We start from the raw sequence: 15,458 nt of genomic DNA, 5'->3' as shown, positions 1-15,458 counted from the left end.
TTCTCCAGATCCTCTGCTGCATTATCAAAGAAGGCCCTGAGAGCCGCTTTGACCGAGTCCTGACCCGTCTTCATCACAGTCCTGCACACAAAGCCTTTCTGAGTGTTCATCTCCTCAACATCTGCGCCCTTCATATGTTTGGTAACACTTTGCAACAGGTTGTATTAGATCATGCATTGACTAACATGAACAAGCAATGAACAATAGGTTGATTGCAGCATTTGGTCAGGTAATTTAAGGTTAACTAGTGAAAATACAGTTGTTTGTTGTTAGGGGTGGCGCAGTGGGTAGCGCTGTGGCCTCACAGCAAGAAGGTTCCTGGTTCGAGCCTCGGCTGGGTCAGTTGGTGTTTCTGTGTGGAGTTTGCATGTTCTCCCCATGTTGGCATGGGTTTCCTCTGGGTGCTCCGTTTTCCCCCACAGTCCAAACACATGGAGCTACAGAGCAATTGGATGAGTGAAAGTGTTCGTAGTGTATGTATGTGAATCAGAGTGTATGGGTTTTTCCCAGTGATGGGTTGCAGGTAGAGGGCATCCACTGCATACTGTAAAACATACGCTGGATGAGTTGGCGGTTCATTCTGCTGTGGCGACCCCAAATTAATAAAGGGCCTAAGCCGAATAGAAAATGAATGAATGAATAAATGAATAAATGAATGAATGAATGAATGAATAAATAAATGAATGAATGAATGAATGAATGAATAAATAAATAAATAAATAAACGAATGAATGAATGAATGAATGTATGAATGAATAAATGAATGAATGAATGAATAAATAAATAAATGAATGAATGAATGTATGAATGAATAAATAAATAAATGAATAAATGAATGAATGAATGAATAAATGAATGAATGAATGAATGAATGAATGAATGAATAAATAAATAAATAAATGAATAAATAAATGAATGAATGAATGAATGAATGAATGAATGAAAAAATGAATGAATGAATAAATAAATAAATAAATGAATGAATGAATGAATGAATGAATGTATGAATGAATAAATGAATGAATGAATAAATGAATAAATGAATAAATGAATGAATGAATGAATGAATAAATAAATAAATAAATAAATAAATAAATAAATAAATGAATGAATGAATGAATGAATGAATGAATGAATGAATGAATGAAAAAATGAATGAATGAATGAATGAATAAATGAATAAATGAATGAATGAATGAATGTTGTTAGTTCATGTTAGCTCAGTGCATAACTTATATTATCATGCTTGAATGTAGATGTTTTTAATGCATTAGTAAATGTTGAAGTTTGATTATTAAATGCTGTGCAAGTATTGTTCGTTATTAGTTCATGTTGGTAAATATATTAACTAATGAAACACACGTATTGTAAAGTGTGACCATATATGGTAACACTTTATAATAACTACACACTATAAATCATTATACACACTATAAATAGACTAACCATAACCATAGATGAGAAATAATAAGTAAAACTATATACAGTATATTGATAAATGGAAACTAAAGTTTAAAGCAACAAATAAAAATCCCCTATTTTCCATGACTTGGGCAACAAAAAAAATGCAAAATCTGATTTTGCCTGGAATAAACCTTTTAAAACTCTATGGTATTCCAGAAATGTTGTGACCAGTGGGAACTTATTTTATCGCCTCTGATTATATAACAGAATAATAATGCAAATAGGCATTAGGACTAATACTTCTCATTTTTACAATTCTTTAAATGTCCCAATATAAACTGTAACACTGGTCATTTAGAATGTAAATGTCTTTGGAAAACTGGTAAAAAGGAGAGTTCAAGTGAGTCGTTCATTCATTTTCTTTTCAGCTTAGTCCCTTTAATAATCAGGGGTCGCCACAGCGGAATGAACCGCCAACTCAAGTAATTAGATATTTATTCAATTTTTGGAAATTTGGATTTATGCATTTTCTGAAAGCTGAATAATTAAGCTTTGCTTATTTTTTTACATTCTCTTTATTGTATTTTTACATCAGTACAAATGATACCTTTTACATATGTGTACTTTTCTCATTTTAAACAAAAGTTATAACATTATGTAACTATTGTATGTATAATAGAACTAAAAAATACAAGAAAGTGGGGGAAGAGGCAAAAAAACTGAGAAAATAAATAAATAAAAGAAAAGAACTAAATAATAGGGGAATTTGAGGTGTTTCTACAAGGGTTTAATCACTGCTCTCTGGTTAAAGTACTCAATAAATAGATTCCATATTACATGAGAGTTCTCAGTTTTGTTATTAAGGGAAAGCTTAGCTTCTCAAGTTGCAGGCAAGACATGATATTTTTTATTCATGTGGAGCATCGTGGAAAACCTTTTCGTTTCCAATTCAGTAAAATCAATCTGCGTGCCAAAAGAGTTATAAATCTAATCACTGTACGTTGATTATTAGATAATTATACATCATCACAAAAACCAAATATAACTCAAATAGGCCCAGGGTTAAGCTTTGTATTTTTACAACTATTTGAACATATTTATTCATTCATTCATTATCCTTTGGTTTAGTCCCTTATGTATCAAGGGTTGCAACAGTGGAATAAATCGTATTGCATATGTCTTACACAGCGAATGCCCTTCCAGCTGCAACCCAGCACTGGGAAACACCCATACACTCTCACATTCACACACACATACACACACACACACGCACCCACACACACCCACACACTCATATACACTACGGAAAATTTAGTTCATCAATTCCCCTGTAGTGAATGTTTGGTCTGTGGGGGAAACTGAAGCACCCGGAGGAAACACGGGGAGAACATGCAAACTCCACACAGAAATGCCAACTAATCCAGTTGGAACTTGAACCAGTGACCTTCTTGCTGTGAGGCCACAGTGTTAACCACTGAACCACCGTGCCGCCAAAATCATCTTTAAAGTCATCTAAATTAATTAATTTCTCAGCAATGCACATTGCTAATCAAAAACATATATATATATATAATATATATAATATATATATATATATATATATATTATATTTGACACAGACAGATGTCAGACTGTTAACTCACTTTTATCATCATTTGCATGAAAGTGCAATTATTTACAGAGTAATAAGTATTTTAATATAACGTTTTTAAAACTAGGATGATTGTTCAATATGAATAGAACAAATCCAAGAACTGGTCATCCCAGTCAAAACAGTCGAAGTTTAGCGGGTCTCATGCTGTCTTTAGCCAAAATATCTTGACAAACCACACATAAAGGTCGTGGTTCCTCAGCTGGTCCTGTCCACGTAAATCCTAAACTCAAAAACTGATCATCATATCGTCGTCTTTTGGGTTTAAGCCCTGAACTTGAAGGCTTTGAATCGGGGGGTCTCAGTTGAAACTTGAACCAGCGACCTTCTTGCTGTGAGGCCACAGTGCTAACCACTGAACCACCGTGCCACCAAACTCATCTTTAAAGTCATCTAAATAAATTAATTTCTCAGCAATGCACATTGCTAATCAAAAACATATATATATATATATATTATATTTGATTAATAAATATGTCACGTTTTGATATATTTACGGTAACAAAAGCTAAATATCTTCATGAAACATGATCTTTATTTAATATACTAATTAATTTTGGCATACAAAAAAAAATAAAAAAAATACAATGTTAACATACCTGTGCAACACAAGACTGGTTTTGTGCACCAGGGTCACGTGTATTAATTATTATGACAGGCCTGATAATCTCATAACTGTAAATTTAACAGCAGTGAATATGACTGACCTGGCATCCAGCGTCTGTCCCAGGATGTGCAGGCAGTTGACGATAGACGTGGCATCATTTCCTGACAAAAACACAGCGGCGCTCATCTCACACACACTGATCATCCAAACACACATGCTTTTCACACTCTCTGCTCTCGCTAGCAGCACCTACTGTCACTTTAACTCAAAGAGCCAGGCATGAGATGTGTGTTATCAGAGAACAGCACACACTGAACTCATCAAACAGCATCAGATCCTCTCAGACAGAGATGCAGACTGACTTTATCACATTTCCAGCTGTTTGAGCTCAGATAAACAGCTTCAACAGAAAAGACTCCTATCTGGAATCTAGAAAGAAAGTCATGGTGTCTTTTACATCTCTCAACTTTTTTTCTTTCGGTTGCCAGCTTATATCTTGAACATCATGCAATATTTATTTAATTATCCAATCTTAAACATGCAAGTGTTTCTGGTTCTGTCACTGAAATAGTTGGTAGCAGTTGCATTTCTGATTGATGTCTTACAATTAAAGCCATTCTCCTCAAAGCCATCATCTCATAATTGTTTTTATCTTGTAATTCTAAATAAACATCAACCATAGATATATACATTAGATGTCGCCTGGCCTATTGTTGTCTATTGGACGGAATGCGTCAATAGCGCCGCCATCTTGGAACAGGGTAGCGCTCCTTTGAAATGAATGCGGGACCAAGGTACAGTGGAGGACTGTGGCCATCCAAAGCCAGAGATATACACATATACACATATATCTATGATCGGGAGTTTTCCTGGATGTTAGTGTGTATTTTTTTTTCTAATTACGAAAATTATAATTTGACATCACTTTTCTACATTGATGGATCAGTGACCGCACGGGCATTCCTGACAAAAAGCTTGTGTTTGTGTGTACAGAATATTCACCCTCCCTGTTAAATTTGATCTAATCATGTCCTGAAACACAGCTCCTCTCCTGCTTTCACTGCTCATACTGACGGAGGGAGCGATTCGTTTGTGAATGAATCCCCCGAGCGACTCTTTCACTAACGTTAGCCGACAATAATACAAGTTTCTGGCAGCGCAGCATCTCGTTGTCATATTTCTTTGGCACTGTTTGCTGATTTTATTCAACAAAACTAGCATAAGCCGAGTGTTTAGTGCGAGTTGGAGCTGCTTTGCCGTATGGTGAATGCAGTAAGTGACTGTTATCATCAATAACGTTACCTGATTAGCACAAAAGTTCAGAACATACAAAAACAGAAAAAAACTTAATATTACCTATGAAATGTTCTGCCTTTGTGCTTTGTTTTCTTTGTTTGCTCGTTACTACACCCGTAGACAGCGCTAAAGTCCCGCATCTTCACGTAATAACACTGTCTTGACTAGTGCGGTTGAATGACGTTTGTCCTGGGAGCACTGTACCAATGTGGCGGCGCTATTGACGCATGCTCAGGGTCCCTATGCGATATCTAGTGTATATATCAATGAACATCAATTAGTTATGGTGGCTTGAAAAGCCAACCTACTGTTATCTCACTTAAACTTCTTTTTTCTGAGACAAATTTTAAAGTCAAATAATTTTAAATTTTAAAGACCTTTAAACTTACTAGCCACTCCCTAGCTACCACTTATGGCACCCTAGCAACTGTCCTATAGACTTCCATTGTAAAAGACTGCCATTGACTTAACATTGAGTCAACATTTGTGAGCTCATAACTCTACATCAGACTGTCCTACATGCTAGAGTCAGGCCTCATTCAGCTCAGTCTAGCCTGCAGCCAATCACTGATGACCTTTAGACTTACTAACCACTCCCTAGCAACCAATTTCACATGCTAATCTTGCTAGAAACATGCTAGTCATGCTAACATCATGCTAATTCATGCTAACAACATGCAAATTCATGCTAACAACATGCAAATTCATGGTAGAATCATGCTAGTAACATGCTAATTCATGCTAGTAACATGCTAATTCATGCTAGAATCATGCTAGTAACATGCTAATTCATGCTGGAATCGAACCATGCTAGTAACATGTTAATTTATGCTAGAATCATGCTAATTCATGCTAGAATCATGCTAGTTACATGCTAGTTCATGTTAGATTCATGCTAGTAACATGCTAATTCATGCTAGAAACATGCTAATATATACTAGAATCATGCTAACAACATGCTAATTCATGCTAGTAACATGCTAATTCATGCTAAAATCATGCTAGTAACATGATAATTCATGCTAGAATCATACTACTAACATGCTAATTCATGCTTAGATCATGCTAATTCATGCTAGAAACACGCTAGTAACATGCTGGCTAGAATCATGCAAGTAACATGCTAATTCAAGCAAGAATCATGCTAGTAACATGCTAAATCATGCTTAGATCATGCTAATTCATGCTAAAATTACGCTAGTAACATGCTAGCTAGAATCATGCAAGTAACATGCTAATTCAAGCTAGAATCACGCTAGTAACATGCTAATTCATGCTTAGATCATGCTAATTCATGTTAGAATCATGCTAATAACATGCTTATAACATGCTAATTCATGCTAATTCATGCTAGAATCATACTAACACGCTATTTACACTTTAAAACCACTTCAAACTTTCAGACTCGGCTTTTCAAGCCACCATAAAGTTTGTTCTCAAACTTTAATATCTAGTTTGAATTGTGACATAAATAGTCGCATTTAAATATAAAATACCTCAAAACACACACAGACAAATCAAAAAAACACACGTTTCTCTTACCAAACAATGAGATCCGGTGTCGCACCAGCACACCCAGCTTACAGAACAGGCTGAGAGTCACGAGAATAGGGTATAGGAAACAATAAATAATGAATACACATAATAAACCCATCAGACTAAAGCAGCTTCAGAGGTTTACCTGGTCACCATCTCTTTCTCTTTATTGGAGGCGTGGCCGCCGCTGCTGATTGGTCGAACCGCAGTGGACAGGAAGTAGAGCCGGTGGTTCTTGAAGTACTGATCCACCAGTGGCAAAACAACCTGGAAATGAGTGAAACAACCATTCTGTCAATGCAAAGATATCAGAGCTCCCACTTTAAGCCAAATACCAAATTCCCTGACTGTTCTCTGACTATAAGCTGAATTTCCATGATCTAATGAACGTGAAAACAGTCTGCTGTTGTGCTTATATATTAATAATATAATAATCAGGGCTTGAAATTACACACGCCAGCTTATAAAATGCGGGTAGATTTCAGCTGCGGCGGGTAGGACAGACACCCCCACTAGCCGCTTTGGCTGGTTGTAAATATTTGTTAAGTTGCCTGAGCGGCCTCGTCCCTGAAGATTAGAATTTTAGTTTAAGGCCGTTTGTCAATATGCGCACAGATGTGATCTTAGAATCGAGAAGCAGCATGACTGATAACTGCTTGTGCGAGCAAAAGAAAGCAGGTGAATACCGAATGAGAGACTGATGCGGCACACAGTGAGACACATGCGATTCTCACTCACTGACAAGGAGGTACAGCTGATGTGAAGCGCACTAGTTAAACTCCGCAGACCGGGTCCTAGACGTCATCGACTTTTGCTTTAAGATTTAAAGGGCTAGCATTGCACCAGACCCCCGTAAGTGACATTTTATACGGTTCCTTATACAGCATGGATGTTGTAATGTCATTAAAATACATTCAGTTAAATAAACTTTAGCATTTATTTAATTGCTCAAGCGTAAAACGAGAGAAAAAGCCTTTTACTCGCCTGCGCCCGTCAGAATTGGCAGGCTTACACAGAAGCTCCATTGAATATACTGGGGTAAAATAAAAGCTCATATTATAAAGACATGGTGGGGGGGAAATGTAATTTAATGCAGGGCTTCTTGTACAATCTGAGACCCACTTTAAATCGGATATCACTCAGCTAGTGGAGATCGCTGATTTTTAAAGAAAACAGACCTTAAACACACCGGATTTTGCATTGGCATTCAATTCGCCGGAAGCGCTTAACCTAGGTTACTGGCAAATTAAAATTCCTATTAGCATGCTTCGGCATATACCCCATTTCATGGCTTCAACAAAAAAAAAAATCCCTCTCTTTGCCTGGAATACACCCTTTAAAAATCTATGATATTCCAGAAATCCCATGACCTGTGAGAACCCTGAGGATTTACTAACTGATTGTGTGTTAAGTAAGTAAGAGTAAATCAGACCTTCCCGAAGAACTTAATCTGCTGCTCATGAGGGATTTTCTCTCCTTTTGGTCGTATTCCTGCATCTGAAAAAAAGATGACCAGCTCATGTCATGATAATGATGATGATTAAACGGAGATGGACAAAAACATTAAAGCAAGAGTCTCACCAAACTCCAGCATGTGTCCGTGAGCTTCATCCACATACGTGATCAGCTGCTGTAGAAATGTGTAGGCGAAGCGCTTCTCTATGGACGGAGTGTCCAGATCCTGTTCTTTCATAGCCCTAATTGCAACAATCACACACACACACACACACACACACACACACACTAGTTATCATACAGAAATATTTTAAGATTTCACAGGACTTTTATCAAATAAATGCAGCCATGGTAAACAGACAAGATCTCAAGATTAAAACAAGTATGCACATTACTTTTCTTTTGAAAGAATTCCCTCTGAATAAAATGTCTAAATGCTTCTTAAAGAGAAATCAGTCTCTCCTGCATTTTGCAAAGATAGTTTTTTTATATTAAAGTCAGATTTATTAGCCCCCTGAATTATTTTTTTTCCCAATTTCTGTTTAATGGAGAGCAGATTTTTCTCAACACATTTCTAATCATAATAGTTTTAATAACTCATCTCTAATAACTGATTTATTTTCTCTTTGCCATGATGACAGTAAATAATGTTTGACAGGATATTCTTCAAGACACTTAAAGTGACATTTAAAGGCTTAACTGGGTTAATTAGGGTAGCAAGGCAGGTTAGGGTAATTAGACAAGTCATTGTATAACGATGGTTTGCTCTGTTGACTATTGGAAAAAAATATAGCTTAAAGCGGCTAATAATATTGACCTTAAAATGGTGTTTTAAAAATTTAAAACTCCTTTTATTCTAGCTGAAATTAAACAAATAAAACTTTTCTCCGGAAGAAAAAATATTATCAGACCTACTGTGAAAATTCCCTTGCTCTGTTAAACATCATTTAGGAAATATTTAAAAAGACAAAATTCAAAGGAGGGCTAATAATTCTGGCTTCATCTGTATGCAGCCTTTTCTCAAAACCTATGGCATTATTTACATAAAAGAGCCACTAGGAGAACAACAATGGTTAATCCACCTCAGACTTTTAAAAGAATTTGAAGCTGTTTGAGTGGATGTGAAGCGTTCCTCTCCTACATGATAGCTCAAACATTTTATTTAGATTTTCTTTCATCAACTTTTTAACACACAGTTTGTGACACTGTCAACAAAAGCTATAGCATTATTTACTTCAGTTCTGCTGTTTGTCTCTTGTAAATACACAGCAACCATGTTATTTTTTTATCTGAAACACCATCGCAAAATTCTATAGGGACTGAGAAATGTGGATGATTGTGAAACAGGCAGGCAGTCACCTTGAAACGCTGTATCCGTTGATCTGAAAGAACTTGAGGATGTCTTGTGCTTTCTCTCTATCTTTGGATTTCTCTTTGGCAGTTAAAGTGTCATAAGGAACCAGCAATGGATGACTTCCTCCTCCTGACAAACCAAACACAAGATTAAGCAGAGCACCACACACAAACACACTCTCTCTGTCACATAATGCATCCAGTCCTGCAGCGCCATCTATTGGCTACAAATGACTCAAGCATTCATACATACATGCATAGAACATGAGTCTTACTACTCAAACTATTTTTCTAAGGTATACAATATGCAGTATTTGATATTTGTATATTGTATTATTTGTATATCCTCACTTTAAGCCAAATATTAATTTTCCTAACTTTACTCTGACTTTCACTAACTAAAAGACTGAACTTCTATGACCAACAGTGAACGGAAAACTGGTTGCTGTACTGCTTTGCATGATATAACAATGGTTTAATCTTTCAGGACTCTACAGCCACTATGAGAACAAAAATTAATAATTTACCTCAGGATTTAGAAATAACCGGAGGTACTTGCTGTTTCCTACTGCTCCTAAAATGTATTTTATCCTGACATGTTAGCCTTAATTAACAGGTGCGCTATTTTACTGTACACTGAAAATAATTACGTCTGCAAAATTGTTGCAAACTATTTTCATGTGTTGAATTTAAATAAACAAGTTAAATTTAGCAATGATCAACTTAATTTGTTTGTTTAAATTCAACCAAAAAAAATGTTTTACATTAAACTTAAAAGAATTGAGTAAATCCAATGAATCATCTTTGAATAATGTTTTCCAGTGTTTGACTGCAGTGACTGGAATTTGATCAGGATGAAAGGAATAAAACACAGCAGAAAAATAGCCTAATCATAACAACAGAAAAATACCTTTTAATAAATGGAAATTATTAAATTTAAAGCCATAAATCTCTGACATTTTATCATATATATATATATATATATATATATATATATATATATATATATATATATATATATATATATATAAAATATATACATATAAATATAAATACATATATATATATATATATATATATATATAAATTCCCTGACTTTCAACTTCATTCATTCATTTTCCATCAAGTCACTTTATTTATTAGAGCATACCACAGCAGAATGAACGGCCAACTATTCTGGCACATGTTTTATACAGCAGATGCCCTTACAGCCGCAACCCAGTACTGGGAAACACCCATAACCTCTCACATTAACACACACACACTTATACACTACGGTCAGTTTAGTTCAGTGGTCACCAAACTTGTTCCTGGAGGGCCGGTTTCTTGTAGACTTTAGCTCCAGCCCTAATCAAACACACCTGAACAAGCTAATCAAGCTCTTACTTTGTATACTTGAATCATCCAGGCAGGTGTGTTGAGGCAAGTTGGAGCTAAACCCTGCAGGGACACCGGCCGAGATTAGTAACCCCTGGTTTAGTTCATCAATTCCCCTATAGTGCATGTGTTTGGACTGTGGGGAAAACCGGAGCACCCAGAGGAAACCCAAGCCAACACGGGGAGAACATGCAAACTCCACACAGAAATGCCAACTGGCCCAGTTAAGGCTTGAACCAGCGACCTTCTTGCTGTGAGGCGACAGTGCTAACCACTGAGCCACCGTGCCACCTGACTTTCAATTTCTGTATTAGACCTTTTAAAACTCCATGATATTCCAGAAATTCTCGTTTTAAAGCACAGACCTTTGGATTCCAGCTCCAGCTTTTTCTTCTGAGCCCAAATGTTGTGGTAGTTCTCAGCCAGCAGCTCCGCCATCGACTGCAACACAAAACTCATTTTTAAAAAAGGGAAACAAGGCCAAATCTATCCAACTATTAATACATTACACATCACACCACTTGTCAGAAGCAAGGTTAAATCAAGTAATTCACCACTCTGTCTTAAATGTAAGGTGGAAGGGGGAGACTGCACACATTTATTTTGGAATCGTCCAGTAATCAGAACTTACTGGTCAAAGGTAGTTTTATGAGCCGTATGTTTGGACTTCAGCTACGGTTGGATGCATTGTCTTTGAATTTAAGTCTCCTGGTTGGACGTGACAACTTCACTAATCTATTTATTCCATGCCTTCATCCCATCACGTCTTGATTTTTGTAATTCACTTTTTGGCGGTTTACCTACAAGTTCTCTCAGAAGATTATAATATAAACAGAATTTCGCTGCACGGGTTCTAACACACGCATCATCATGCCACCATATTACTTGTGCTACAACAATTACACTGGCTTTCTGTTAAATCACGGATTGATATTAAGACTTTGATTTTAGCCTTCAAAGCAGTGCATGGGCTAGCACCCGGTTACATCTGTGACCTGGTGACTCTCGCCACCCCAGGCGGCAGTCTTTGTTCTGCATCGCTATATCAGCCCTATATCAGCAAAGCAGTGAACTCAAGATCATGGGTGGGAGGGCTTTCCCATTAGCATTAGGAATGCTGCATCTCTGAATTGTTTTAAGAAACTTCTTAAGACTCACCTTTTTAGTATTGCTTTAAACTTAGGATGATCAATTTGTTAACTTTTTGTTCTATCTTATGGTTCATTTTATTGTTTTATTGTATCTTTTATTGTTGTGCTGTTTTGCTTGTTTTGTATTGCAAGTATTTTGCCTTGTAGCGTGTTGAGGTTCAGAAAATCTCATTAAAAATAACATTTATTATTATTATTATTATTATTATTATTATTATTATTATTATTATCATTATTATTATCACTATTATTATTATTATTATCATTATTATTATCATTATTATTATTATCATTATTATTATTATCATTATTATCATCATCATTATTATTATTATTATTATTATTATCATTATTATTATTATCATTATTATTATCATTATTATTATTATTATTATTATTATTATTATTATCATTGTTATTATTATTATTATCATTGTTATTATTATTATTATTATTATTATTATTATTATTATTATTATTTGACATTTTAGCCTTTGCTGCCAGGAAAAATATACTGATAATAAACTGGATCAGTGACAAATCCCAATCCTTGAAAGGGCGGCATAATATTTTTAGGGAAATGATTCCTTTAGAATGCCTTGCCTGTGTCATCCATATGTCCACTGAGGCTTGTCATCAAGTCTGGACTCCTTACTTGAATTTTATTGATATTTCTTTAAGCTGCATTTTTGAGTTATGGTATGTCAAAATTTAATTTATGTATTTTATTTTACTATTATTTTATCTTTATATATATATATATATATATATATATATATATATATATATATATATTAATTTGTTTATTTATTTACTAATTATTAGTATTATTATCGCTATTATTTATTCATTTATTATCATTTCATTATTTATGAATGCTTCTATACACAATTGAAGTCAGAATTGTTCGCCCTCCTTTCAATTTTTTTTCTTTTTTTAAATATTTCCCAAATTATGTTGAACAGATTCAGGAAATGTTCACAGTATGTCTGATAATATTTTTTCTTCAGAAGAAAGTCTTATTTGTTTTATTTCGGCTAGAATTAAAGCAGTTTTTAATTTTTTAAAAGCCATTTTAAGGACAAAATTATTAGCCCCTTTAAGCTATATATTTTTCGAGTCTGCAGAACAAACCATCCTGCACAAACCTGCCTAGTTAACCTATTTAACCTAGTTAAGCCTTTAAATGTCACTTTAAGCTGTATAGAAGTGTCTTGAAGAATATCTAGTCTAATATTATTTATTGTCATCATGGCAAAAATAAAATAAATCAGTTATTAGATATGAGTTATTAAACTATTAGGTTTAGAAATGTGTCGAAAAAATCTGCTCTCCGTTAAACAGAAATTGGGGAAAAAAATAAACAGCGGGCCTAACAATTCAGGGGGGCTAATAATTCTGACTTCAACTGTATATATAATTTATTCTGGGTTTTTTAGCATTGCATTGTTAAAATGGGCATTGTCAGTTGGTTTGTTTCAATGTGTTTTGTGATTAACAGTTAAAATGTTAATAAAAAGTTGCAATAAAAGGAAAACAAGGCACGTTGATGGTCAGTATGTGAAGCGTTCACTCACGTGCAGGTCTCTGGACAGCGTGACGTTGCTCATGTCTACAGGCCGTGGGCTGAAGCCATGAGCTCCCTCTATGGAGCGCTGCAGGACACACAAGGTCAGAGGTCACACACACTGACTCTCGCATCAAAACTGAGCACCAGCATTCAATCATATCTGAAGGATCATATGTGATACTGAAAACTGGAGTACTTAGACTACTTAAATTATTACTAAAATCTGAATGAAATTGAAAGCTTTATTGTCAGCATAATCAAGATACAATGAAATTGCAGAGCTTCTGCTTAAAGATGCTTAACTAAAAATAACACATGTGAGACAAAGAAATTAATAAGCTTATACATGTACATGTACAAATATACGTACATAAATTCAAACTACATACACATTCATACATATACTGTCGCATAAGAGAAACAGTAAGTTAGTTCAAATATTATTGCACTTGGTTGAGAGAATAAAAAGAAGAAATATTGCACAAGTATAACACTAGAATGTAGCACCGATGATACTATATTGCACAGAGTAAGATGGAAGGAGGGTCAGTGTATGTGACTGGTCAATGCATGTATGTTCAATGTGATTACTGCTTTGGGAAAGATGCTATTTTTGAGTCTGTTTGTCTGTGTTTTGATGCACCGAGTCAACAGCACGTTTAGAAATATATGCTCTGAGAAAAACAGTGACATTATTTTACATCAATGCTTATTTTACCTGCTGTGTTTACATAGAAAACATGTAAACATGTGCTTCTGACCTGACTGGACAGTGAGATCCGGCGTGTGCGGTTGTGAAGGGTCGACGCATCACTCTCTCTCATCCGCTCGATGCTCCAACCCCACGACAGCATCGTCTTCAGACTCTCTCTGATTGGCCAGCGGTAAACCTCCTTATCCTGGAGCACAGAGGCATGTAAGGAAATGTACTCACACATGGGCTGTAAATGTTGATGCTTTCTCAACGGACTCAGTGATCATTACCTTCTCTGACAGACATTTGTAAGGCTTAAGCAGTGGATGAACTTTTGATGATTCACACATCTGCTCTCCATGAACCCAGCCGACCGCAAACTACACACACACACACACACACAGATACAACAAATCGAATAACTCTTTCAAAACAAGAACACAGGCTTGCAGCAGCACCACTGATGCCTCTACCATATCACATTCTGTCAAGGTGCAACTTAAAATGTCTTGTTTTAAGAGTTTTGATTTATGAATCAGCTCATTTCATCAAATAAATCATTTATTTAATATAAAATAAAAATTGTCCAGGCAATCTATATCATTGCAATACAAAATAAAATTAGAAGAAAGAGTTTTTCTCAGAAATGGCTAGTCAATTAGTCAATGGCTAGTCAATTTCACAGACAATCACTAAACAAACTGTATCACAAAGTATCACACTGATTTTAATGGAATGAATTATTTTGTTGTAAAGCGTAGCATAACTCATAAAACATGCCCGTAGCCAGGGGGGGTTTGGGTGGTTCGTTCGAAAGCAGGGACGTCCTGACTTGTACATGACCTCCCTTTCCCTATTTGTGAATTTTTTTAAATAACTGCCCGATGAAGGCTTTAATGGCATGCGGAGTCCTCAGCCGTCAGATGTCACTTAACAGCAAAAGGCGCTAATCCCGTCACGTCCGTGTTTTTGAGGCTGTTTGCTCACTTATTCTGATCGGATATAAACCCAATCGCTTAGACCACTTCAGAGGGTGATTTGGGATGCATTCCAGATGAAGCTGGATAGGTACTATCATTTTTTGACTAAATTAATATAAACTAAATAAATTATGACCTGGAGAAAATCTGACCTGCGCCTGAAACACCTGTAGGTGCGCTTTTACAGCCAAAATTATATTAAAACATGTTTACTATAAGCATAAAACATGCTCTTACTTTTCAGATCTGTAGCCAGGGGGGTTCGGGTGGTTTGGAAGACCCACCCCTCACTGAAAAAGGTCCAGAATTTCTCCCAAATGTGCTCATTTGTCCTATTTTCATCTAATTTTGACTGCCATGCCATCATTAATAATGAAAATGATC

At 35.6% G+C, this 15,458-nt stretch overlaps 1 protein-coding gene across 6 annotated transcripts in view; it reads right to left on the bottom strand.

The window, feature by feature from the left end:
• Nucleotides 1–15,458, bottom strand: part of ryr2a (ryanodine receptor 2a (cardiac)) — a 276,684-nt gene that overhangs the window by 93,721 nt on the left and 167,505 nt on the right. For all 6 annotated transcript variants that reach the window (XM_073918938.1, XM_073918939.1, XM_073918940.1 and 3 more), the window contains 11 exons: nt 14,385–14,474; nt 14,162–14,299; nt 13,408–13,485; nt 11,045–11,120; nt 9,309–9,432; nt 8,076–8,191; nt 7,927–7,991; nt 6,640–6,761; nt 6,501–6,550; nt 3,763–3,823; nt 1–81 (listed from right to left, as the gene is read on the bottom strand). The exon at nt 1–81 is cut by the window's left edge and continues 158 nt beyond it. In XM_073918938.1, the coding sequence (XP_073775039.1) occupies nt 1–81; nt 3,763–3,823; nt 6,501–6,550; nt 6,640–6,761; nt 7,927–7,991; nt 8,076–8,191; nt 9,309–9,432; nt 11,045–11,120; nt 13,408–13,485; nt 14,162–14,299; nt 14,385–14,474 (1,001 nt within the window). The remainder of the gene's footprint in view (nt 82–3,762; nt 3,824–6,500; nt 6,551–6,639; nt 6,762–7,926; nt 7,992–8,075; nt 8,192–9,308; nt 9,433–11,044; nt 11,121–13,407; nt 13,486–14,161; nt 14,300–14,384; nt 14,475–15,458) is intronic.

Source organism: Danio rerio, chromosome 12 (genome assembly GCF_049306965.1).
Source record: "Danio rerio strain Tuebingen ecotype United States chromosome 12, GRCz12tu, whole genome shotgun sequence".
Classification (NCBI taxonomy): Eukaryota; Metazoa; Chordata; class Actinopteri; order Cypriniformes; family Danionidae; genus Danio; species Danio rerio.
The sequence above is the reverse complement of the archived record's forward strand: the minus strand, read 5'-3'. Positions and strand labels throughout refer to the sequence as shown.